Below are 24,223 nucleotides of genomic sequence, written 5' to 3' on the forward strand. Positions count from 1 at the left end.
CATTTCATGGCTCAGACATTTTACTGTGTTGGTTTGTAAATCTCACATCCAAACTTCAACACTTTCTCTAGCTTTGTAGCTTTTACCATGATCCATAGCCCTTTTTCCAGGGCTAATTTTAAACCATGCATGAGGCGCAGTCCTACCATAAATTGCTGTAATGCATGGAAGATGCCAGGTCTTATACTTGCTGGCTGTTGTTACTGTGTCTTTCTGAGCGAGCAGGGAGGATTTTTTTTCCCCCAAGGACTTATAACTTCAGTGTGAGCTGCAGCTGTGTGCAAATACCAACTCTTTGAGGGGAAGGCTGGTTTCCTGATAGCACTTATGTTCAAATTGGGAATCCTGAAACAACACCCCAGTAATGGACTGGAGGGTTCTCTTTTGGCAGTCATTCAAATGGACTTGCATCAAGATGGTCTGTTCGTTATAGCAAGGCTAGCAAATCTTAGTAACAGGCAACAAGTTCCTGCCAGACACTGCTTTTCAATGATAGACAGGGCCATGCCATGCTATTCCCTTTGCACTGAGGTGCAGACATTGACAATACTCCATATAATTGCATGACAAGATATTTTTATTTGAGTTCAGTAGGGTAATCACTAGTAGCATTCTACATAGTCTGGAATGAGAACAGCACAGGTGAATATCCCAGGTAAGCATCTCCTTACCATTTTTCTGCTGGCAGAGGGTGCTTTCTACTCGAATAGGCAAAGCTCCTGTCTTGGCAAATGCAACTTTAGAACAGAAACTATTAAATTGTATAGAGAAAGCATGTGATATCAATAGTGTCTCCATGACTTATACAAATATACTAGACTAGTGCACTTCATTAGAAGAGATATAAAAAATGTATTTCTTCTTCCCTCCCCCTTCACCTCAATTGAAAATTGCTACTGCTATTTCATTTACCTGGTGGTATTTGATTAGCAGACATTGTGTACTATAAATCAGCTTACTAAAGTGGAACTTTTGAATACAGCCGAAACTTCATAGTCAAGAACAAGATTACTTCCTCCATACTTGAAGTGAAACATAGTCCAGCTGAAGAATCCAGACATCATAATTCTGGTTTTTTCACCTTCTGAAGAGGTTCAGGTTACCTCCCTGGAAGCACTTACAAGTATGTGCAAGCTGCAGAAAGCATATTTTTGTGAGTTCAGAAGAAATGGAATAGTTTTCTGTAATCGCTGGCAGCCTCACGTAAAGTGGCAGTTCCTGCCAATTCCCTCTGAAACAGTAGTTCATCACGCAAAAGCCAGCTACAAAGAAAAATTAATTTGAGTGCGAGCTCTCCAACTGTCCAAGAGCACCAGTCTCCAGTGCTTGACTCATCACTAGTCACAGCCTGAAGGAAAGGCCTTTAGTGCTTAAACACCAAAACTGCAAGAGAAAGGCACAGTATTAACTACATGTTGAAAGTAACTGCCTTTACCAACCCACATCAGCATCTTTTGGCCAATAAATGCTGCAGCTTGCAGCTTGTTCAACTTTTTGCCATAAGAAACTCAGTGGAGAGAAAGCATATGAAACCCAAAAATGACTTGTTACTTTTCTGTCATGATATTTATCAATGCTTAGTGTAAGCCAAAATAATTAGAAGCAATCAAAAATGGCTTTGTACTTCAAGCACCTCAGGATAATGCTACAAGCAACCCTCAAGATATTCCTACCTGCCCAAGGTTCCTCCAGCCTGGGTGTAGTATTTGTTATAATCCAAGCGTAGCAGCAGTTGAGCTAAGTCAGAGTTTATCTGATGATTGCGAACACTAGAGAGAATCTTGAAGAGAAGTGATGACTGACGACTGAATCCCTACAAATTTGAAGATGTCAGTTCTGGGCCTTCTCAGAAGAGAAGGAAAGCAAGCATCTCATCTCGTTTCTGCCTACCCAGTCCTTGAACAGCTTGCAGAAAAGAATCACTGCAAGAGATGTGATGCTTGTGGTCTACGATAAGGTAAGCTGTGAGCCACAACAACTCCTAGATGTTAGTTATCCAAAAGGAGGGACAGAGGTACCAACCTCTGCCTCCCTTTTATTCCAGTATCTGCCCCCGTTCTGCCTTTCTGTGCACACAGAATTTTCCAACTCAAGAAGAGTTGATTAGTTAAAATAATTACAAGCACTTACATAGAAGGTCTTGGCTTACACTCATTCTTGTTCTACAGCTGTTAAAGCCAAGATAACTGATTAGGCAAATGTTTGCATGGGAGGAGAACAGAGCCACAGAAACATAGATTCACCTTCACCAAAATACTGAGTTGTGCTGCTCCCCGTTCATCTAATGGGCCCAGATTCTGACTGACCAGAGAACAAAAGCTATGACAAAGATCCAGAATTTCATTTAAGCAGTGGAAAACCTACACGGGATAAAAAGTATAAATTAGTAGTTGAAACATTTCAAACACAGGGGGAAACCAGGTACCTGAAAAGTTGTAGCATTCATAACAAAGATGTTGCTGATACTGTGTTTTTTTAGTCAGGAAGGAAGATAGTGATGTAGCATTTTTTTAAAGGTTTTCTATGGAAAAAGGATTTAAATGTTATGCTGCATCTCCCCTCTGCCCCTCCCACAGCCCTTGCAGACATTTCTGGGAAAACAGCAATTGGCATGAACCATCCAGACAGGCACAGGACTTGCATACTGGCTTCTCTATCCAACCAGCAGGTCATCACTGCAGCTTTGGGATTAAGAAGGCAGGATAAATACCAACAAGAGCTATGGTTCAAGGCTTTGGTTTTCACTGTTCGCTAAACTTGGAATTTATTTTGTATCAGTTGATCTGACTGGGTAATTACTATTCTGACACCTTTATTCTACAATAACCTTGTAGGTGAGCACAGAGACATTGTGCTTCATTGAAACTAACCTTCTTTGCAAATGTTTTTATGAAGCTTTATAAAAGTACTTTATAAAAGTACTTTTTTTTTTTTTAATTGATGAAATTAAAAAGACCCTAAGTCCACTCGGGATCATCTCAACTATTTTTTTTCTCTTAAGTAGAAGAGGGAATTTTTCCTAGTCTAATGCATATCAGTTTGAGTCCCACAGGAATACAGTTCCCAACATTATGCTCATTAGTTCTTTAATAAAATGGCCTGTAGTAAAAACAGTGATAAAACACAAGTTATTAAGGTTAACTGCACACTGAAATAAGCTTCACTTAGAAATGCCAGGAATACAGCATTCACACTCACCAACTGTAAATTAGATTATCCTAATTCAATTATCAGTTATAGTTTATACCTGCCTCACTCCTAGAATTGTAGTCTGCAGTCTACAGGAGATTATCACTGATCTGTTTTAAAAGATGTGATTTCTCATATCTGTTCAAAAGGGTGTGTTTCTTAGGGCACTTGGAAAATTGGTAGAAAAAGGTGAAAACAAGACCTACTTACAGGTTTTAGGAGGATGAAAGACTGAGCCAACAAATTACTTAGGAAATGATCATGAGCCAGTCGTATACTCTCAAAATCTCTTGTGGCATTTATCTGCTGCAGGAGCTGTGAGAACTGAGACTCCAGTACATCTACCTGATGAATATGTGAAGACACCTCATTAGTGAATTGAGGAACCGGGAGTGCTTCAGACCAGCCAGATGTTTTGAGTAAGAAACTTACTTTCTTTATTGCTACTCTTACATTAGAGGCTGAGGATCCCCTTCTCTCTGGCTGATGAATGGGAAATTATATACAAGAGCAGTACGTAATGTGGGATACACAACATTTTTTGATGCCTAAGTAATATCCAAGTAGAAAGGGAAATGATCATTTTATTTAACGATGAAAAGCTATATAGCTAGCATGTAAACAAAGGTATTTGATCGTAGTAATTTCTGAATTTTATACTGGGAGATACTATTTGGAGTCTTAGGGCAGTACAAAAGCGCAGGCAGATTACTGCAGAGAATTTAGAAATCCAGGCCCCCTCTCAATTCTTTAAAAACCAAACCAAGCAAACAAAAAAACCCAAAACTTAACTCAAAGAAGAGTTCACTTAAAGAGGCCAGAGAAGGAACCAGGAGGGTATCTTAATGATGGTCCTTCAGAGATGAGTAGTTTATCACACTTAGTAGCGTTAGAGAGCTACTACAGAACTCCTCCATTTCACTGATTCACAAGTCCAAAAAGTCTGTAACTGTAGCAGTAGTCTGGGAACTTGGAGGAAGCTCTAGACTTGCAAAGGAAATCCTGATTTCATTAAGGTACGAAGATTCAGAAACCTGAGATTGGTCTTCAGTGCTCCCTCCATGCATTTCTGCCAGTTTCGGATTAACTGATACAGTTTATCTTTTCTCTGTAACACTCACCTGCAGATAATACTGAAGATTGTCCACGAGGAAAGCCATGTGATCCCTGAGACGCCACTTGATGGCATCTGTTCTGTTAGATTTCAGGTGTTTGCGTTGCATCTGGAGAGCCCAGCAGTGCTGTAGCTCAGCCTGGACTCGTCGTACACTCAGCAGGTATTTGAACACAACATTGTACCTACCATCAAAAATTACAAAATTAAGTTTAAGACTAAAACCTTCCTTGCTGCAGTTACTGGAGAATGTAACAATGCAAGACTGGAAAAAGAAACAGGAGGTGACTGCCAGTAGTTAGGGCCAATCAAGTCATGGCCCACGTGCCCCATTGCACATCTTGCAGAGTAAGATTTCTGCTTGTATTGATTACTGACTTAAAAAATACAAAGTTAGTTTCAGTGTAAGGAGGGGAGCTGTCAATGAAAACACTGTTTGTTAAAGTCGTGCTGTTTGCAAATCAGTGCAGATCAGTCAGCATTTTGCAGGTCTTACTGTCATTACAAATACTTTCAATATTAGTAAGTGGAATAAGCCATTTTAAGGTTCAGAGAGCAATAGCTCTCTTTCTCTCCATAGAGAGGAAAAAAAACCCCAACACACTAGTGAATGCCTCACATCATGGAACATACAGATGAATATAGGAAGACCATACCTAGTACTTACTTCTCAAGAACAGCAGGAGTAAAAAGAATGTGCAGTGGCCATTGAACTTTGTAAGAAAGGCCCAGAGCTGCCCATCCTGATGTGGGGGCTTCACGTGGAGATAATTCCCGGGATGGCCCTTCACGACTCTGACAAGTATCTAAAAACAAGCAAGGTGCTGAATTATGTTATCTTCTTGGTCAGTGCAACCATGGCAAGAAAGAAAAGGGAAAAGGGAAAGAACAGTATTAAGAAGAGCCAAATTAGTCTGGGCCATCACATAGGGCAGTAAAGGGAATAAAATTAGCATTTCTTTTACTTGAGAGAAGGGTAATTAATTGATTTGAAAACAAGGTCATCATCTCCCCTCTTAATTTACTTCAAAAAATGCAGGTAGATACCTTTATGTTCCTTTCCATGGTACTCAATGGTTAAGTGAAGAAGAGGAAGAAGGTTGTCATCATCTAACAGCACCTTATGAGCAGACTGCTGAAATGCAATGTTGACATCTGACAAGAGAACACATATCAACACAAGATGATGCAGCTAGTGTCAATTTTGCACCCGTTATTTATTTACTTTTGGTCCTAAAAGACAACACTGATGTACAAATGACACTCATTTATTTTAATTCCAGTTTCAAATACCTGCCATCAGAAGGTTTCTGAGGGATTGTTTTCACTCTCTCTGAGACATTCTAATTCACAAGTGCTGTAGTTTCAAAACTAATGACATCATGTAGAGAGTTAAGATAGAACTCTTCTGGAACTGGACATGGCTTACCACTTTCCTGCTATGAGGACAGTTTGGTAAGCAAATAAACAACACTCACCATGTTCAGTTACAGCCGTAGGTGGTGTCTTTAACATGTGCTGTGCAGTGTCAATGAAGGCCTGAAACAGTTCGCCTCTTCCCAGAAGGTAAAAGTCTTTTATAATCTGTGGAGATATATTTTTGTACCTAACATAGCAAAAACTGAGCAGAAATTTTAAGCATACTAGCTGATAGTAGCCATTTTTACTACTTGGACAACTGCTGTTTCTAAATGTAGATGCAAACTTCAAGATGCAAACTACAAAACCACATACACACACCTCTCTCTCTCTGACTAAGTTCTATTAGTGTATGCTCATTCTGGAGACTGGAAAATGAAAACATCTTTACCTAAATGAATAAAGCCCAGAGTGTAAGGCAGTAAAGTATTTAATAGGAAGAGAGAAGGGAAGAAAGACCTGCTTCAGCAAAAACAAACTAGGAGTTGCATTACCTTCAGCTGTCCTAGTAGATCCGATTCCTCCACCATCAGTTTCCAAAGATGCTAGTGAAGAAACAGAAATCAAACAAAACAACAAAAATCTCCCCTCAGAATTATCTCACCCATTCAGAGAGAACAATAGCTGCGGTCTTGAAACACTTGCAATGCATACAAAAAGAGCACCTATACAAAATGCTACCTTGAAGTACAAGAGAAGACAGTGAGAGTCCTGTGTAGCAGCCCATGGTACCAGTTAAAATTCTTGATATGTACTGGCAAAAAGCTCTGCCTTAAGAAACCTAAAGACCTTTGTCAAAAAAGTCCAAATTCCTATGAATTCAGTTCTACCCCAGATTTGTTCTCACTTCTCTAACCTCCCCATTTTCTTAGTTCTCCTCCTGCCCCAAGTGAAAAAAAGATTAAAAATTGCCAAAGCATGTGCTCAGCCAGATGCCATCTATTATGCTGAAAGCAAATGAAAAGTTTTGAAGTAATTTCATGTGAAAAAAACCCCAAAAAAATCCCTTCTTTCCCTCATGAAAGAGAATAGTATTTGTTAATGTCCTTTTGTCATTAAAGTCGGGTTTACATGAAGCTCTGAGACCACTTAGAATAGCTGCACTGTTACATGTTTGTCCAGTCACTGGCACTGACAAGCCCTCTTCTTCCACATCCTTCACAAAACTTAGCTTCTCAGCCTGCATAGTAGTTACCTTTCCTAGGATGCTCACCTCAGCAACAGTGCTCCGTATCCAGTCAACCACTGACTCAAAGTCCACCAAACTAAAAAGTGGTTGCTGCTTGAGTCGATGTAGCTCTGCTGCAAAAGTGTCCTCCTGGTTTTTTAGAATGGAGCCTGTGCAGCAATGAGAAGAGTTTTAGAGAGTAAAAAGGGATGCCATTTGCAGACATGCAGACCCCTTTCAGCACAGTGGAACAGAAAGGCTGCACTGTTGCAGCTCTGGCAAGGAATGTGAAGAGAAGGCTTAAAAATACAAGTACCAAAGTATAAGATTACTACTGCATGTACAGTTGCAGTATAGACACTTGCCATGGCAAGTTACATACATGGTTGCTGATAAAAGCCCTTTTTTCTAGGTCTGAGCTAGATCTTTGAACCCACAAACTTTTCTGCCACATTAACCACTTGGTTTGGGTCTCCCCAGACCCCTGCCCCTTTCAAATCCATCCTACCACTTGAACTTGGGGACTTTGTTTCTCTTTAACCAACTGAACTAGATTTCTTTTCCCCGTGCTTCTGCTACTGCAAGAAAGCAGTCCAACTGAATTGGTCCTTTGTTCTCTATTACGTCGCTCAAGTAATTTAAGTACTTTTGCATAGATATGCTCAAGGTAGAGCCACCACAGCAGTCTTCCCCCAATAGTGTAGAAATATATTTCTCAAATCACCCCCAATGTAAACTTTTCAAGCTCTCAAAGTGAACCATCAGCTAGGATTTTCTCTCCCTTGCTGTCTTTAAGGGTCCATAAAATTTGTCTTTCATAGCAACTTTGGGACCACCTTGCAAGTGAATCTCTTATTTGTGGATGCAAGTTAATCCCATGACACCATTCTGCAATATATACACTCAAAGCAAGATGTGCCTTTGTGTCTGTATGCAGCCTTTAGGAAGAGGGATGCAAACTGAAAAGAAAAACAAAGCCATTTCAATCACTTTATCCAGAGCAAATCACATGGTGACTTGCTGCTGGAAACTTGGAGACTATGTTTGGAAAGGGTTATTCACTCATCCTGTTCTTATACCTCTGCCTTGGAATCAATCAGAAGCAGAACACTCAGACTACTGCTCTGTCCTGGCTCAACTGTCCATACAGTCAGAAGAATAACAGCCAATAGTCAGTGACTGTTCAGGAATTTGTTAATGTGGCATTTTGGAAACTATGTGTCAGTCACTCATAACTGAGCAAAGGTTGTAAGAAAGATGCTCCTTACCTTTTCTGGTCAGGTTAACATTCTGATTCTCAAACATCTGAACAGATTCTCCCACAAAGAGGATTTTCTCAGCAACCCGAACAGGAATGTATGAAGGCAGCATTTCTACTCTCAACGAAAACTGCTTTAGAGACGGAGCTAACATGTTCTCTTCCTCAATCAAGCGCTGCCAGAGACACCAAGGAAAGGAATTCAAGTGTAAAACAGTGTCAGAAAGCCAGATAGAAAAGGTGTATAAAGGGGTGTACGTGTGAGAGGGCATTTAAGAGGACTGGAAGTAAGCAGAAAGGTAGCAGAACTGATTTGTATCATTTAAGCAATGCAGTAAACTTCCTTATGCTTCTGGTAAGCTAGCAGATCTCCCTACATATTGCATCCAAAAGAGTGGAGGAAAAGGGGAAAAAGAAGCCAAACCTTTGTGGAACAAGCAACAAACTGGCTGTATTAAAGGATTATGTTACCTAAGCAAAAGTTTTACTGCAAATGCATTACACCACTGTTTTGCTGCCATAACAATGTTAACTAGCATTACCAAAAATAATTCTCCCATTCCTATGTTTTAACACTGTCAAGAACACTTGTGATACAGGCCAGATATAAACACCTCCACTAGTGAGCAAATAGGATAAAGATCCAAAGATAATGCAATTTTCTCAGTTGCTGTTAAAGTTGTTTTAGAACAATACAGTAAGTTGTTAAATTTTTTTCTGAATGCTAATAAGGAACTTCAAGTATTGGAGGCAAGATCTTCCTTCAGGAACACAATATTGATAATTTCATCTGGCTTTCTTGTTACTGGAGAATTAGTTTCAGTGGTCCATAATCCAGAAAAAAATCACTCAAACAAAGCTTTGGGAATGTTTGCCTTCTACTAAATTCTTCATTTCAATAGAAGTGTCTAGTACAAATTTGTATACTGATGTTAACAGGTTGGCACTTCTTTTCTTAAGATTCTTGCGACACTTTTAGATGAGGCAACACCCAAGTATTTTATCGGTCTATCCCACTAAAACTCAAGAGTTCTTATTTTACTCTTTGAAGAACTGCCAACACTGTTAGTTGATAATACTGAGGAAAGAAGTTGCTTAGTCTACAATTTCCACCATGGAGTTAGACAACTCAATTTTCAATATAATGAAATAACAGATTTTTCCACTAACTGCCTTTAGAAGTTTTCCTCTATTCTTCTCTGGGTGAAGTCTGTTTTCAGCAGACTGTTGGCAAAGGGCACTTAATTAGTATGCAACACAGAGTGTCTGTGTTGTCACAGCCAAGCTGCATGCACCACACTAACTCCATAAGTGCCCATGAAATGTTTTCTCACCATAAACTAGAGGGTGAATTCAGAGTTGAATTTGCTCCACACTGTTCTCTATTCAGACACTATTCAAATGCCCAGTGTGGAAGACTACTCCATTGAGAAAGCTGGTTTGCAAAAGGGCACTCTAATGGTACAGCATCTACAGGAAGAGTTATCACATTTCACTAGTGTGCTGGCAGGTTGCTTGTTTAGCAGTCCCTTGACTCTCACATAACACGTTTTCTACAAGTAATGTCAGTAGCATTAACCTGTTGGGTAACATTTGCACAACTAATGGTTGTGCAAGAAAGGCACCTGACCCAGCTGCCCATAGAAAGTATGCAAATCAAGTCAACAGCCAAGTTCCCCACACCCTGTTCCTTGCAATTGCTCACACTATCACCAACGTCTATGTTAAACAGATCACAGTGTTGACCATAAGGAATGAGAAACCAGTCAGTCAAGAGACTGACAGAACATAAACAGAACAGGCAACTGGGGATACAAGCATCATAAAGTTACTCCAGGACAAGTGGGCAAGCAGCAGTTCCCATTACTTGACATCAGCATTTACATAGATTCCATCCATAGGGCTTTCTGCCCTGGGGTTATCCAACTGTGCCAAACAATAGGTCTGTGTCCCTTATGCCTAGCAGCAACCTATTACAGTATTATTTTGATTTACCATCCTACCTGTCTTGTCTAGCATAGCTCACACTGAAGCAGAATACAATACACTTATTCTTTAGATACTTGAGGACCAAAGACCCCAAATTATGACTTGTAGATTTTACCAGATCCTGCAATTCCCGTAGCTGTTTTCCTGTAAGTCCCCCAATTCCTAAATCATCGTCATCTTCTTCAGGTTGGCTAGGGACATTTCCAGAAGAGGGGCCCTGTTTGATAAAGAACTCCTCATGTTGGTCTAGTAGCAATCCATGCAGCATCCAGGCAGAGAGTTGCTTATACATGACTCCATGACACACAGCCAAAATCCTGAGGTCAAGAGAAACAGTCAGTTAGGCCTTTGCACACAGTAATCAAAACCTCACTGTATGTCTTTCCAGACGGTCCAGTTGGTCAGCCAGGCAATATGACAAGTATAAGATGGCTAATGTGGTATTTAATATCTTATTTTTTTTTAAACAGAGAAAGGTGAACAAAACTAGAAGGTCCAAAACTAAGCTAACATATCCTTTGAACATGTGGCTTCAGCATGGAAATCTGCTAGTATACCAGAGGTACAAGTCTGCAATGGGCTGCTGTTTCTACTAAAATTACATTTTAAGTAGTCTGACTTTCTCCACAATTACATACAAACATCACAGGTTCACAGTCACATTTATCATTTTGAAGGATCAAAGATCAGTAACACGTCTACCATTTGCAAAACAATTCACTAGCGCCAAAAGAATGAAGTTTTACTGTATCTACATACTTTTCAAGAGCACTGCGAACAGGAGGCAACCCCCCACAGCTGTGTTTGTGGACTGTCTCCAATATCTGGCATCCATGAATCTGCAGAAAGAAAAGGTTAGACTAGGTCTGTTATTTGGATCTGTCCTGATCTTTTTATACATTTAAACATTACACTTTCAGCTAACAAAAAAAGTCTTCACAAACCGAAGAAGTCTTACAGAAACAAAGGTGTAACATGCTCTGTGTAGTGATGAAAAAGGCCTTTTATGTGTAGCTCTACACTCAAGTTTCTCTCAATACCTTCCCTTAAAAAATGTAAGCATCTCTGGATTCTTAAAACATTAGCCCCTGCATTTTTTCAGGCAACAATCAGAGAAAACACTCAGAAAAGAAAAATTCCAACCACCAGCATCCTGTCCTATAAAATTCAAGACATCAAAGATTATGGGATAAGGGAAAAAGTCAAGTATAGTGTAAACTAATTTGTAAAATAGTCTCAATACTTACAATAGAATTAGTAATAATGCATCCATTACTGAAACAACATTTTCTCCTAGTATTAGAAAGTCAGGGATGGGGGCAGAAATTACTTTATCAGTTAAAGAGAAAATCTGTTAAGAGAAACTAGCTGCAATTTTACTGTACCTTCTGAGTTTTGATCTGTTCCACCATGACCATCACAGAGGGGAAGAGTAACTGAAACTGCAGAACAAGAATTGACATATTGATTTAGGATGTTACGTAAGGAAGAGAAAAAAAAAAACACCTATACTTGAGTAACTGTGGACAGCAGCTGAACACGATAATTTAATAAAACTATTATCTGTCTTACCCCACAAATTCGAAACATGACATGCAAATCTCTAGGAGTATGTCTTCTCTCCACTGGACCAAGATGCATGAAGTCACTATGTTCCAGCTCAGGCTAAACACAGTCAGTGAGGAATGTGTGAGGGTCAAGGTGGAGGACCTTAGCTTTGTGTTGAAGTGCAGGTGATTCTCTGAGCATGATTAAGGGACTACAGATGTAGAGTGATTAAATAGAAATGGCATGACATGATGGAGTAAGCCTTGTTTACCCTACCCACTTTCTTATTAGACTCAATGAGGGATAAGATCAAGCAAAGAACACTACCTCTGTAATAACATGACATACCTGGTCCAAGGAGTAATTAACATGTGAGATGGAAAGATGTGGGTCAGCCAGAAACTATAAAGATAAAGCAGATAATGAAGATTAATTGTCACAACCACTGTATGGTGACACTACCCAAGATATGACAGCTACTAGTCTAACAGAGATTAATCAAAACCTCTAGAACTGAAAACAGAAGCCACAAAAGTCTGAGACAGCACCGGGCTCTGACAAAGATGGAGCCTTTTACTGAACTTAAGGAAGAGGGGACAACCTTTATTAGGATGAAAAGTAATTTACAGTGGCATCTCACAGGAATAATTTGAAAAGCATCCCTAACGTGGAAAGAAAAATGCCTTGTTTCATCTAAAAAGCTACTACTAGTATGTTTATTGCAGAAATTACAAGTTTCCACAATTTGTCAGCAGCACTGCAGCCTCTTGTTCCATATCTCTCTCCTTTACCTCTTGTTCTAGGTCAAGTAGCGCCTGTCGATAAGGCTGCAGCACTGAATCAAGACCTGTACAGAAGGCTCTCAAATAAATGCCATGCAATCCACTCTGGTTCTGCTGAGATGGATGGTGATCCTGAAATCAAACAATAAAATCTGCATCAGCATCCTAGTGCAAGGCTGAAGAGTAACGTAGTATCTGCACAGTGTTTCACATCGGTTGTCAGTGCTCTGAATATGTTGAAATGCACCTTAGCTCACCATAAAATGATCAGAAGAACAAATACGTCCTTGTCACAATGGGAGTTACTTGAGCAGATTTATATTTTATTATTTTGTGGACCTATGCAAGTGCTGGGAGCCACTGGTACCAGTGCTTCTTTTCACTTAAGCAAGCCTCTTGGACTGCAAGGCTCTTAGCAAATCATGAGGAGATAGTCATAAGCATCCCACTCAATTCACAAACCCTGGCCAGTCTGGTGTGGTCAGAAATTATTACAAGACCTCCCCAAGAATAGGATTTTACATTTGATTCATCCTTCACTGCTCTCTACCCTCCCTTACGTGCATCGCAGAGAGCTTTCTGGAGCTCTGCTCGGTGCTAACAAAAGCGCGGGTATGGGCCTCGGGGCACGGGCCGCTCCTGTGTCCTGGGCAGCTTGGCCTTACTGGCACCTGCCGCGCTCTTGCCGGGAAATACCACGGCCCGGCGGCCCCACCTGCTGCTGTACGTGTCCCGTGTACTGCTCCACGAATTCAGCGAATCGGATGTAGTCGGTGCCGAGGCGGCAGAGCCGGTTGAGGACGCTGGTCTCGCTGGGGTGCAGAAACGGCAGCTCCTGAGACACCTGGAAGGGGAAGCAGCGGTGATGGACGGACAACGGACGGACGGGCCGAGCAGGGCGGGGACCAGGCGGGGCAGGGGCTTTGGCCGGGGCCGCGCCACACCTGAAGGCCGCCGCGCTTGCTCCAGGTGAAGGCCGCTCCCGGGTACCCGCTCAGCGCCAGCAGCAGCTCGTGGATCATCCTGCCGCGCGGGACCGTGAGGGCCGCCGGGAGAACGCGGCGGCTACCGGAAGAACGCGGGAGCAGCCGGGAAGAGCGGGTGAGGGGCGTAGAGGAGGCAACGGCCAGCGGCGGGGACACAGCGACGGGAACGGCCGGCGGGAACGGCCAGGGGTGGGGGCACAGAGACGGAAACGGCTAGCGGGAACGGCCAGGGGTGGGGGAACGGCCGGCGGCGGGGGCTGCGCGAGGGCGAACACGCCGGAAGAGGCCGCGAGAGCGGCCTAGCGGAGCGGTGCCGTGAGCGGTGCCGTGAGCGGTGCCGGGGGCCCCGCTCACGTCCCGGCCGCTCCAGGGGCGCGTTGGCTTGGCTCGCGGCAGGAGGAAGACGATGCAGTAACGTGGTGGCTGTGATGCCAAGTGCTTGTGCGAGAGCTCCCATCCAGGACAATAGCTAATACGCAGCCTTCTGGATAGACTTGGTTTCGGTATGCCTCTCTAGGTTTCTTATGTGTCAGTGTTTTATCAGTGCCAGCTTCATCTTTCTCCATTTATTATGTATTGCTTACCTTCACTTCCTGTCGTAATCCGGGTAGTTTTTTAATCAAAACTGTCTAATTTGAAAACTATGAAGTTATTTAATAAAGTGGTTTTCAGTAGCTTCTTTCGTTCCCGCCCCCCCTCCCATTTTTAACAGTGTTTTTCTCTATGTGCAATTTTACTCTTGTTCATTTAGAAGAAATTAGTGTTTAATGCTAAGGGTCATCTAATATGTATTTGGCTCAGCTTGCCACAATAAGGTCTGAAATGTAGGAAGAATATGGGCATGTAGCTATATAGCTATACGGCTTTATGTGTAATTTGGAAGCCCCAACATTACTGTTTATCATGTACAATTATAATAAAACTGTTGTCTTTCTGTTGACAAAACTTCTAGTGTCAAAATAAAGACTGAGGAGTTGGTCTAGGCATTTGTTACACATCCTTGACATAAATATCACAGTATATAATTGGTCTGGAAACCCCTATGAAAGAACAGATAACAGTAGTTTATTTAAAGGATTTTGGTGCTCATTTTCTCTAGGAAGAATTGATTGCTCAGATTTTGAAACGAGAGAAAAATAGGTATCTCTATAATCTGACTAGTGCTCATTCAACATTAAGGGGAAAAAGAAGACAAGAATCAGGAAAGGCAATACATTAGACACATAAATACACAACTCCTAATAAAAACATTTCGCAGAGTCACTAACAAACACCAAAAATCTTAAATCAGGGGAGCTGTTATAGGTACCATTGAATACAACCTTGAAGAGGTTCAGATTGGTTCTTTGATGACATGCAATACTTGTGTTTTATTTTTCTTACCAGAAAGATGTTTTTGAGGGAGGATTGTGGCACTGTGCAAAAAATGTTATGAGTTTTTTAGAGGGAACAAAATGAGTTTTGCACTCCACAGTTTACACGTAAATATCATTTTAAATGTCTTCTCATTGTGTAACTTCGAAGTGGCCACATGTGAATGCAAATGTTAATAATTAGAACCCTAACTGTACTCTAAAACTTTTTTGTTTTGTAATTTATGTCTAGTATTCCCCAATATAGTTATTTTTGTAACCATTGAATTATGGTCTTCCTTTAACTAATTAGGTTCTCTAAGATTATTGAGTCCAACCAATGAGTCCAACCACCACCTTGTCACTAAGTATACTAAGTCACTTATCACTTGAAGCAGTAAGTACCATGTCCAGGCTCCTTAAACGCTTCCAAGGATGATGTCTCCACCATGTTCCTGTGCAGCTCATTCCACTATCTAATCACCCTTCCTGTGAAGAAATTCTTTCTAATGTCCAACCTAAACATGCCCTGGCACAGCTTAAGACTATATCTTCTTGTCCTATTGCATGTTGCCTATGCATATATAGTAAGTAAATATGATTTTTGATGGGCTCATGGCATTATCAAGTTTAGAAGTTACCTCTGTCGGGCTCTAGTCTCACCTTGTTTCCTCAACTCCAGGTGAACTTGAGCGGGTTTGTCCAGTACTAGGCCTAGTTAGGCTTGAACTATCTCCAAGGGCAGAGACTCCACAACTTCTGCAGGTAACTTGTTCCAGTGTTTGATCACTTTCAGAATACAAATATTTCTTATTTTCTTGAAGTGGGACTTGCATGTTTTTCAGTCAACTGCCCACTGCTTCTTGGCATGTTCTCTCATGTTCTCCTCAGATATCAGATGCTCCAAGCCCTTAATCAACTTCACTGTACTTGTTCCATTATGTCCATGTCTTCCTTGTACTGGGGAAGCTGAAACTGAATCCACTGCTGGGAAGATGAGAAGAATTGACTCCCTTACCTGCTAGTGATGCTTTTTCTAACAGAGGCTATTGGTCTTCCAAATGACTTAATTTGTGCTTAGGTAGTAAATGTATGCAGTGAATGGGCAGTGAAATTCATGGGAATAATTAAAATGGACACATGGTGGCTGGCATTGTCAGTGCTCTGACCCTTGAACAAGAAATAGGCAAAGCAACAAGTAATATGTACTGAGGGAAAGGAAACTTTCAGGGCATGATTCTCCTGTGGCAGTGCTGCTGGATGGTGCTATTGTTTTGAGGCACCCTGCTTCAACTTGTGGCTGACATTTCAGGTGAGTTACCACGGTTTGGTGAGCAGCACTGTTTAGATGGAAGGGCACGGCTGTATCCAGCAAGGCCAGGTTTTGCTAATGTGAAGGGCAGTGCAGCTGGGGAACCTGGCAGGACAAGAGGGCTGAGGCAAAGCAGCTGGTGGGAGGTAGCTGGGCCGTGGAGGCTGAGCTAATGAGGCTGCAGTGCACACAGTAGTGGGGCTGGCATGGCTGAGCTGGGAGGGCTGAGAAGGCAAGACGTGGGTACACGACTAGGTTGACCTGGGCTGTGTCCCGCATAATATGCTGGCAGAGTTAAGACCAGAGCTTAGCTGGATGTTAAGAATGAGACTCACAGGAAGATTCAGGGCCAGGGCACTGGCCCGCTGAGAGGGAGGGACCACGGAGAGAGGCAGGGCGGCCAAGCCGGGTCCTTCAGTTCAACGGGACGGGCCGAGCTAGACTGGGGGCTGGGTCCGGCCGGAGGGGGCTGCGCAACTCGCCAATTCTCTCCAGTGGCAGCCGGAGGTGGCGGGGGCGACCAGATTGCGGCCGGGGCGGGGAGAGGGAGAGAGAGCGCTGAGGGGCGACTCCTCCCCCGCCACACCCGGTGCGGCAGGAAGAGGAACAGCCGCACCTAGCTCCCGCTAGCCCCGGCCCAGCGCAGCGCCATGGCGGCAGAGGACGTGGACGGGCTGGCCGTGTCCCGGCCCCACTATGGCTGTGAGTACCGGGCTCCGGGGATGGGGCAATCCCGCGTGGCCGCTAAGCGACGCCTAGCCCGAGATGTTCGTGCCTTTCAGGGTCCAGTGCTGGGAGGGGACGCTGGGCGGCCGCAGGCATGGGGGGAGCCGCGGGGTCCGGGCGGCAGGAGTGCCCCGCGGGCGCGGTGCGCCCCGCCGGCTCTCCTCGCGGGCCCCGGCGAGCCGCGCCTCCCGCGAGGTGGGCGCCGTGCCGCGCGGGAGCTCGTTGAAGCTCGACGGTATTCCTGAGTGCTGGAGATGAGCGCTAGGAGAAGGCAGTGGAGGGGCAGCGACGGGGCGTCCCGCGGCTGTGCCGCCGTCGTCTGCCGCGGGCGGGCCCCGCGCCTCGCCCAAGATGTCCGCCGCGGGCGGGGCGGGGGCGGCCCTGCCTTCCGCCTTCCCGCCGATTTTGGCGGCCACACCCGATTTGCCGGCCCAAACACCGCTCCCATCCGACGCCTTTCGCTGCATTGTCACAGGCTTGTTGAGTAGAGGGAGGCTTTGCATCTTGGCGTCCGATGCGCGGGTCGCTTGTGCTATGACACCCCGTCAAAAAAAATCAACGGCGGAGGAGAACGTGGTGCTGTGGAGGGGCGATGCTGTAAGCGGCCGTCGGTCCCATCTGGCCTTTAACGATTCAAGGGACAGGGCCGCCACAGCTTCTCTGGGCAATCTGTGACAATGCCTCACTATCTTCTTGGTTCAAGAATTTCTCCCTATCATCTGGTCTAAATCTCTCCACTTCTAGTTTAAAACTGTTCCCCCTTTACCATCAGTATCTTCCTCTTCTTTTTATAAGCCCTCTTTTAAGTACTGAAAGGCCACAGTGAAGTATCCCTGGAGCCTTCTCCATGCCGAACAACCCCAGCTGTCTCAGCCTGCCTTTGTGGGAGAGGTGTTCCAGCCACCAGAGCATCTTTGTTGCCCTCTTCAGGACCTGCTCCAACAGGTTTTGTGCTGAGGATGCCAGACCTGGATGCAGGGTTCCCGCTGGAGTCTCACAAGCATACAGTAGATTGTTGTTGTAGGCATTTTAGATATTAAGCTAACCTTTGCTTAATAACAGTATGAGACTTTTCCTATTTGTCAAATTGGTCCATAAAACCTAAAAAAGCTGTGGACTTTTCTTCTTTTTTTTTTGACATGAGATGTATTCAAGTATGGGATGAGAAGACTTTTTCACTGAGGCTTTGAACACACAGAATCTGGAAGATTTAGACATATTTACTCCTAGGTAGGTCTTCAGCGTGATCTGAAGATGGCACGCAGGCTGGGAACCTGAATAGTTGCCTTCCATATAGGGAGTGTGAGTAGCATTTCCACCTGGTTTTAGAGGTGAACTGTAAAGATAGAGAAGAGATTATATGATGTGAATATGTATTTGCGTCCTTCCTCAATCTGCTGTTATCAAAATCAGAGGATAGGTGAGGGGACGAGTGGTCATTGATGTGCTTTTGAGGAAGACAAAGGCAAAGCTAGAAGAAAATAAGAAAATAAAGGATTGTTTTCTAAGAAATGGTAAGAGGGATGCAGTCAATCTGAGAAATCTGAAAGAAGGAAGCTGGCAAATTTATGTGACAACGATAAGAAAATGGGGCATCTTCTGTTGCTGGTAAAAAGAACAAGTCATCACATCCTTAGTTTTCTGAATTGAAAAAAAGAAGTGATGAGTCTCTGTGAGAGAGGTCAGATTTGATTTTTGATGTACCTGTTCTGTTACAGTCCATCTTCAATCATCTGAGGGCCATTTTTGTTTATTTTCAGCTGTCTTGGATAATGAGAGATTAACAGCAGAGGAAATGGATGAAAGGCGACGCCAGAATGTGGCCTATGAATACCTTTGTCACCTGGAGGAAGCAAAGAGGTGAGAATAATTGATCTTGAAACTGCTGGTGAAGATGTGACCTGTGGTACATCTTGTCTCCATTTCTTAATAGCTATATAGTTTCAGTAGAGTAAACAACCAACCAAAGCAACTCTTTTCCTCCCCGAAAAACCAACCGACCTCTGATGTGTGTATCTAGTGTTCTCAAAGACTTCATGACAAGGGCTCTATAGCTGTATTACTCTGTTATTCCTAGCACTGGATGGGTTCTCCTGATACCATGATGATTTTTTACCTTTTCTTTTTATATACCTCTTATATATTCCTAATACCCTCAACATGTGTGCTTGTAATTCTTTAAGTCTAATATCTTAGCATAGTTCTGGTATTCTGTTAAGCCAGAAGACCAAACATCCTAAAGGTCTCCCAGTCAGAGGCTGAAATACCTTATGGTATCTTGAAAAACCAAGACCCCCTCTAAAGCATATCCTGTAAACTAAAATTAAGCCCATCTGGGGAAAAATACTTTAAGGTAAGAAAATGTCACACTGTTCATTTAAACCTCTCATTGGAGAATTATTGTTAAGTATGCTAATTTACAAAGGCTGTAAAATTGTATATGCAATCTGCCATGTGTGAACATTTCAGAGTATTCCACCTTGGCAAGTTATTGCACCATAAAAATCCTTATTAGATACCGAGATAAAAAACCCTTTATCCCTTAACCGTGTCTAACTCTTAATTCTAAATCCCTCCCCGTTGTCTAACTTGTATCTGGTGCAGTATTGCTTCCCAGCTTAGCAGTGCACATGAAAAACAATTATTCCCTTCCTCTTAACTGAAACCTTGTACAAATTTGAAGTGTAGCAGTGTATATCCCTTGCACACTGAGAACTCATTTCTTGTGTATTTCTCCATGCATCCATCTGTTTAATAGGTCTGTAGTACTTTTCCCTGAGTTGCTCGGATTTCTCTCCAGGCACTCAGTGTCTTTCTGGAAGTCCACTGCCAAAAGAGAAAAATCTTTTCCAACAAGGCGTTAGTGGGCATACTTCAAAAGAGTGCAATGATTATTTTGTATACACCAATAGATTTGATAGTATCGTACATGATTGCATGGTATCTGCTTTTTCGTCATGTTATGGTATAGTAGAGTTTTCCTGATTTGTCACCTTGAAGTTGTGCTGCTGAATAATACGTTCCACAGTAACATCTTTAATATTTTCATCTAGCCCTTGCTTGGGGACTAACTCTTTAAGTAAATCAGCTTTGACTCTGAAGTTCTTGTCTCTGCTTCTGAGTGTTGTCTTGATATTGATGATGTTGAGCAACTGGGCATTTGATTTTTGCCACACCTTGTCAAAAAAAAAAGAAGTTTTCAATTTTGTCTCAGGGTGAGCCTTGAGGTGTTTCAAATAATGCCTAGTGGTTGCTAGTATGTTTTGTAAAGAATGAAGCAATGGCTGTGTTGCTCAAAATTCAAGTAGTGGTGTACAACCTTCCTTGTATCCACTTTAGCAGTTGGAGCACTTATTTTCCAAGTGGAAGGTTTGCTTGGAGAGCCTCAACCCTTATCCAGCCCATAACCTATGTTTGCTTAGTGGCATAAAGGCTGTCCATGTGTATGTGAGTCGGAGTTCCTGATTTCTAAAGTTAAGGCCATCTCACTTAACGTAAGAGTTAAAGATTAAATGACCAGGAGAGGAGCAGACTTTTGAGTTTAATAATTAAGATACACAAGGGAGAGCAAAGGCTTGATTTCACTGTCTGCTTCCAGGAATTTTTTTTCCTTCCTGAGAAGTTATTTTGTAAATTACCCTTCGAGTTTTATTTATTACTGCTAGTACAGTCTGGAAGAGGGCTTTTGGCCGCTTTGTTGGTAAAGAGTTCAATTAACAGAAACAATTAAACGAGAGCTATAAAAGATCGGTATGTTTGAAGTGAATGCCCTTGATGTGAGATTTTCTGTATTTGACTTCTTTGCCAGTAGTGTAACTGAGGCATAGCATCTGTATACTGTAGCATTTTGCTTGTGCTGTTGATAACAGTCCCTCTCAGCTGTGAGAGGGCTAATAATCTTTCTTCACGATGAGGGAAGGTCAGATTGGAAGTTGTATCTCTAAGGAGAAGAGGAGGACCTTAGAGCACAGGAAGGTAGCTGGTGTACTCTGTGTCACACTCAGAAGCTGAAAAGGTGAAGCTGAAAATTGTGAAGCTGATGGTAGCCAAGGGCAAGGTGGGAGGCAGCTGGAGAACACCACTTGTTGACTCCTCTCCTCTTTCCCATAATCGTGTTACATTATTGCAGTGTAATATTGCATTCAAACACTGTAGTTTGTATTCATTTTTTTCCTACAACACAAAGGCATCTAAAATCGTGTGATTAACAACATGCTGATTTGCATTGCATCTCTTGCTATCCCTTTAACTGAGCAACAGATATGGAATCTAGAAGCAAAGTAGGGTTTTTTTAAATGTTAGAAGAAAGTGAGATGAAAATTGGCTAGCACCTAATTTTGTACTGAAATAAAAAATTTAGAAAAGTTTGAATTTCTGAACTGTCTGACATGACGGCCCATATGCAGTAACTTTGAGTACTTATGTACTCAATTTATGGCAATTTATAGCTGTTTGCAGGACCTGTCTGCTAATGAGCGTACATCAGGAGCATTATTAGAGGAATAATTTGTGCTTATTCAATGGTATTTCAGCATGTTTTGTTGAGTTTTTTTCATTGTCACTGTTTTTCTATTGTTATGTAGTAGTTTTTTTAGTTCAGTCAATAATGTGCAACGGTCTTGTGAAACAGGAATTAATTCTTGCTAGTTGGAGAAAGGGAAGCAGAGTGCAACTAAGTTGCTCAAGATTGTGAAAGACTGACATGAAATTTGGAATTAAAATAAAGATTGTGAATAAAGGGATTCCTTTACTATCTGTGGACCAGATGCCTCATTCTTGAAGAAAAATGACTTTATTATAAAGTGTTTGTTTAATACTTAAAGTTTTATTTTTCATGTTCTCTTTTTCATTTTTTGTTTGGATTGCTTTTCTTTTTTTTTTCCTGTCACCAGATCACAGTAGTCTAATAGAAAAACTGTGGCAGTGCAGATAAAACTGTAAGAATATACTCTGTTCTGTTGCCAGCTCATGCTCATAGAAGGGTAAGGGCTATATTTATCTCGAATAGAAGCAGCCTGAGACCTGATTTTTGTGGTCCTTATCTAGAAGTCAGGGTGTTTTACTGTAATATCCTTCATCAGTGTTTCCACTTGCAGATTGGGTCAGGTACTGGTTTGGGATTGGTTGCTTGGGTTGGTTTTTTGTATGTGTTGTTTTGTGGTGGGTTTTTTTTGTTTGTTTTCTGCTTCTCTCAGATACCAATGCAAGTGCTGTGTTAGATTGTAATCCTGGAGTATTCACAGATATTATTTTATTATCACTAGTTGTAAATTGAAGTAACTTATACTTAGCTCTACCACTTTATTTGGGCTTTTATCAGCTCCTGTCTGAACATGAGATATTTCTCTGCAGATCCTGTACTGTTTTGTATGACCTCATGCAGTTGGCAGGGGAGTGGCTGTCTGGACTGGAAGTGGCTTGGAATGCACATTCAGAACTGTATTTTTTCTGAGAAGTGGGTGGAGAGAGAGGTACGGAAAGGACAGTCAGTGGTGGAGTACCACCATCTTTGCCTCACTTTGGATACTTCTTTTATGACTACACTGGAAATAGTAATGAAAGGCAGGCCAGGAGGATAGAAACAACTGTTCAGAAACCAGGAATTTTTCTTTTTGGATGGTGCTTTCTGAATGAATACTGTTTGTAATGTAAGAAGAGAGCAGCCCAAAATCATCAAAGCAAGTAGGTATCACTAACAGTTTCTTGGCTATTGAGAACTGTGGAGTTCTTCTTAATAACCCTTATTTACAAGAAATCAAGTTGGTCTTAAGGTGTGATAATTTCAGTGATGTTGTAGCTTCCAAGCATTTTGGCTTATTTAGTTTCTAATGCTACGTGATCAAGGCAACTTAGCTTGCAAAAGATTTCTGTGTATTTGATAATTACATTCCTCTTGTCTGTGGGCTTGGTAGTCATCTGAAAGCTCTCCAGGACAAATGATAAATCTTTTGGCAAACATGGCAAATACAGTAGCATCTTCATCAGCAAGAGCAGCTGAGGGACTTTTTGTAGGTTGATGTCAGTGTTTGCAAGGGAACGAAGAGGAGCCTCATATTTACTTTTAAGGAGGCGGGGAGCGGTAGAGGGAAAGATTTTAAGACCAGAGTATCAGTATTCAGCTGCATGTTGCCAGCAAGAGTACATCAATCACTGGGAAAAATCTGGACTATATTACCCATTAATTTATTACTCTTTTGTATCTTTGGACTGAAAATGCCTGTTTGGATAATGAGAATGTTCTGAGACCTTTTAGCTGTGGGCAGCACTTGTTTTCCTAGCCCTCCATCTGTACAAACCTTACTGAAAGGCATTTAAATATCTGCCTACTTTTCTAGAGAACACTCCTGATGTGATAAGCGTATGTTACTGTGCTGTTGTTAACTCTCTGAGAGATGTTTTCATCTTCTGAGGTAATTCCTTGATTTGTTTAGAGTTAGTAGAATGAGTTATTTTGAAGCGAAGTTTTTTGTTGGTTGTTTTGTTGCTGTCTGATGCTCTTGTTCAGGTGAACTGGATGAAGAGCTGAGGCTGTCTTTCAAGTTTTCTCTTAAACCATCTGTGAGAGTGCCTGCCAAGTCTTTGTAACTGCACTAAAAATAATTTGAGATTGCCTCTACATATGAATGATCTGCTCGAGTATGGGAATCCTTATCTTTCAATAAAATGAATAGTATGGTTAGTCCTAAAAATGCCATACCTGAGGTGTTGGCAGTAATGAGCAGTGAAAAAGGTTTTAAACCATAGTTTCGTACATCCTTTTGGATGGTTTATGCAGACACTGTTGGGGTGGGGGCGGGGGGAAAGGTGCTGCTCTTTTGCTCTCATCACTTTTTCCTCTGCTGGTGGTGCTGCAGCGGCCATGCATCTTTTCCTTGGTACATATCTGGGGAATTGCACTAGAAGAAGGGCTAAAATGTCATTTTTAGGAGAAACTGTGCCTGAGCTTGCAGTTTACAGTCTCCAGTAGCTTGTACAGAAGAAATATCAAGGTGCCACCTCTGTTTTGAGAACTGGTTTTTCACAATGTTTTGCTGTAGTCTTTATTTTTGTCATGAGATCCGTGATACCATTTAATGAGATGGAAGGCAACAATATAAGGGAAAATGAGTTATGAGGAGAAGAATGCCTGTTCATGTTTTTTTCCCCTGTTCTTGAAATGTATAGTAGGGTGGGAGAAGACATATAGAGAGATAGACTTGAGAACATCATCATCAAACTGAAAGAGGATAGGTTTAGATTAGATATTAGGGAAAAATTCTTAACAGTGTGGGTATTGAGGCACCTGGAGCAGCTTGCCAAGAGAAACTGTGGCTTGCCCTATCCCTGTAAGTGCTCAGGACCAGTGTTGGATGGAGTTTTGAGCAACTTGGTTTAGTGAAA

The 24,223-nt window shown here is 42.1% G+C and overlaps 1 protein-coding gene and 1 long non-coding RNA gene across 5 annotated transcripts; one reads left to right on the forward strand and one right to left on the reverse strand.

Moving 5' to 3' along the window:
• Nucleotides 1-559: 559 nt before the first annotated feature.
• TUBGCP4 (tubulin gamma complex associated protein 4) lies at nucleotides 560-13,619 on the reverse strand. 3 transcript variants are annotated; one of them, XM_033070538.2, is made up of 18 exons: nucleotides 13,412-13,619; nucleotides 13,183-13,311; nucleotides 12,477-12,599; nucleotides 12,034-12,087; nucleotides 11,523-11,579; nucleotides 10,897-10,976; nucleotides 10,253-10,454; nucleotides 8,159-8,324; nucleotides 6,936-7,060; nucleotides 6,217-6,267; nucleotides 5,782-5,887; nucleotides 5,351-5,458; nucleotides 4,971-5,109; nucleotides 4,311-4,488; nucleotides 3,400-3,534; nucleotides 2,244-2,360; nucleotides 1,674-1,813; nucleotides 560-1,383 (listed from the first exon to the last, which is right to left on the reverse strand). In XM_033070538.2, exons 1-18 carry the CDS (start codon nucleotides 13,487-13,489, stop codon nucleotides 1,371-1,373), a joined length of 2,001 nt encoding a protein of 666 aa, XP_032926429.1. In that variant the 5' UTR covers nucleotides 13,490-13,619; the 3' UTR covers nucleotides 560-1,370. The 3 variants fall into 3 exon arrangements, with proteins under 3 accessions (XP_032926429.1, XP_032926430.1, XP_032926431.1); XM_033070539.2 differs by lacking the exon at nucleotides 12,034-12,087; XM_033070540.2 differs by lacking the exons at nucleotides 12,034-12,087; nucleotides 12,477-12,599; nucleotides 13,183-13,311; nucleotides 13,412-13,619 and adding an exon at nucleotides 11,710-12,010.
• Nucleotides 13,620-13,804: 185 nt separating this feature from the next.
• LOC117001877 lies at nucleotides 13,805-21,627 on the forward strand. 2 transcript variants are annotated; one of them, XR_004419176.2, is made up of 4 exons: nucleotides 13,805-13,956; nucleotides 15,488-15,570; nucleotides 15,697-16,819; nucleotides 18,604-21,627. It is a non-coding gene; the product is annotated as an uncharacterized LOC117001877 (long non-coding RNA). The 2 variants fall into 2 exon arrangements; XR_004419175.2 differs by having other exon boundaries at nucleotides 15,488-16,819.
• Nucleotides 21,628-24,223: the final 2,596 nt, after the last annotated feature.

This window comes from Catharus ustulatus, chromosome 12, assembly GCF_009819885.2.
Source record: "Catharus ustulatus isolate bCatUst1 chromosome 12, bCatUst1.pri.v2, whole genome shotgun sequence".
In the NCBI taxonomy this organism is placed as follows: domain Eukaryota; kingdom Metazoa; phylum Chordata; class Aves; order Passeriformes; family Turdidae; genus Catharus; species Catharus ustulatus.

Excerpts from the sequence above, each read along its gene's own strand:
- TUBGCP4 (XM_033070538.2), bottom strand. The coding sequence starts at position 13,489 with ATGATCCACGAGCTGCTGCTGGCGCTGAGCGGGTACCCGGGAGCGGCC. Across the intron at positions 12,088-12,476 it reads TACTTGACCTAGAACAAGAG|TTTCTGGCTGACCCACATCT; the intron begins GTAAAGGAGAGA and ends TTATCTTTATAG. Across the intron at positions 3,535-4,310 it reads ATCTTCAGTATTATCTGCAG|GTAGATGTACTGGAGTCTCA; the intron begins GTGAGTGTTACA and ends CATATTCATCAG.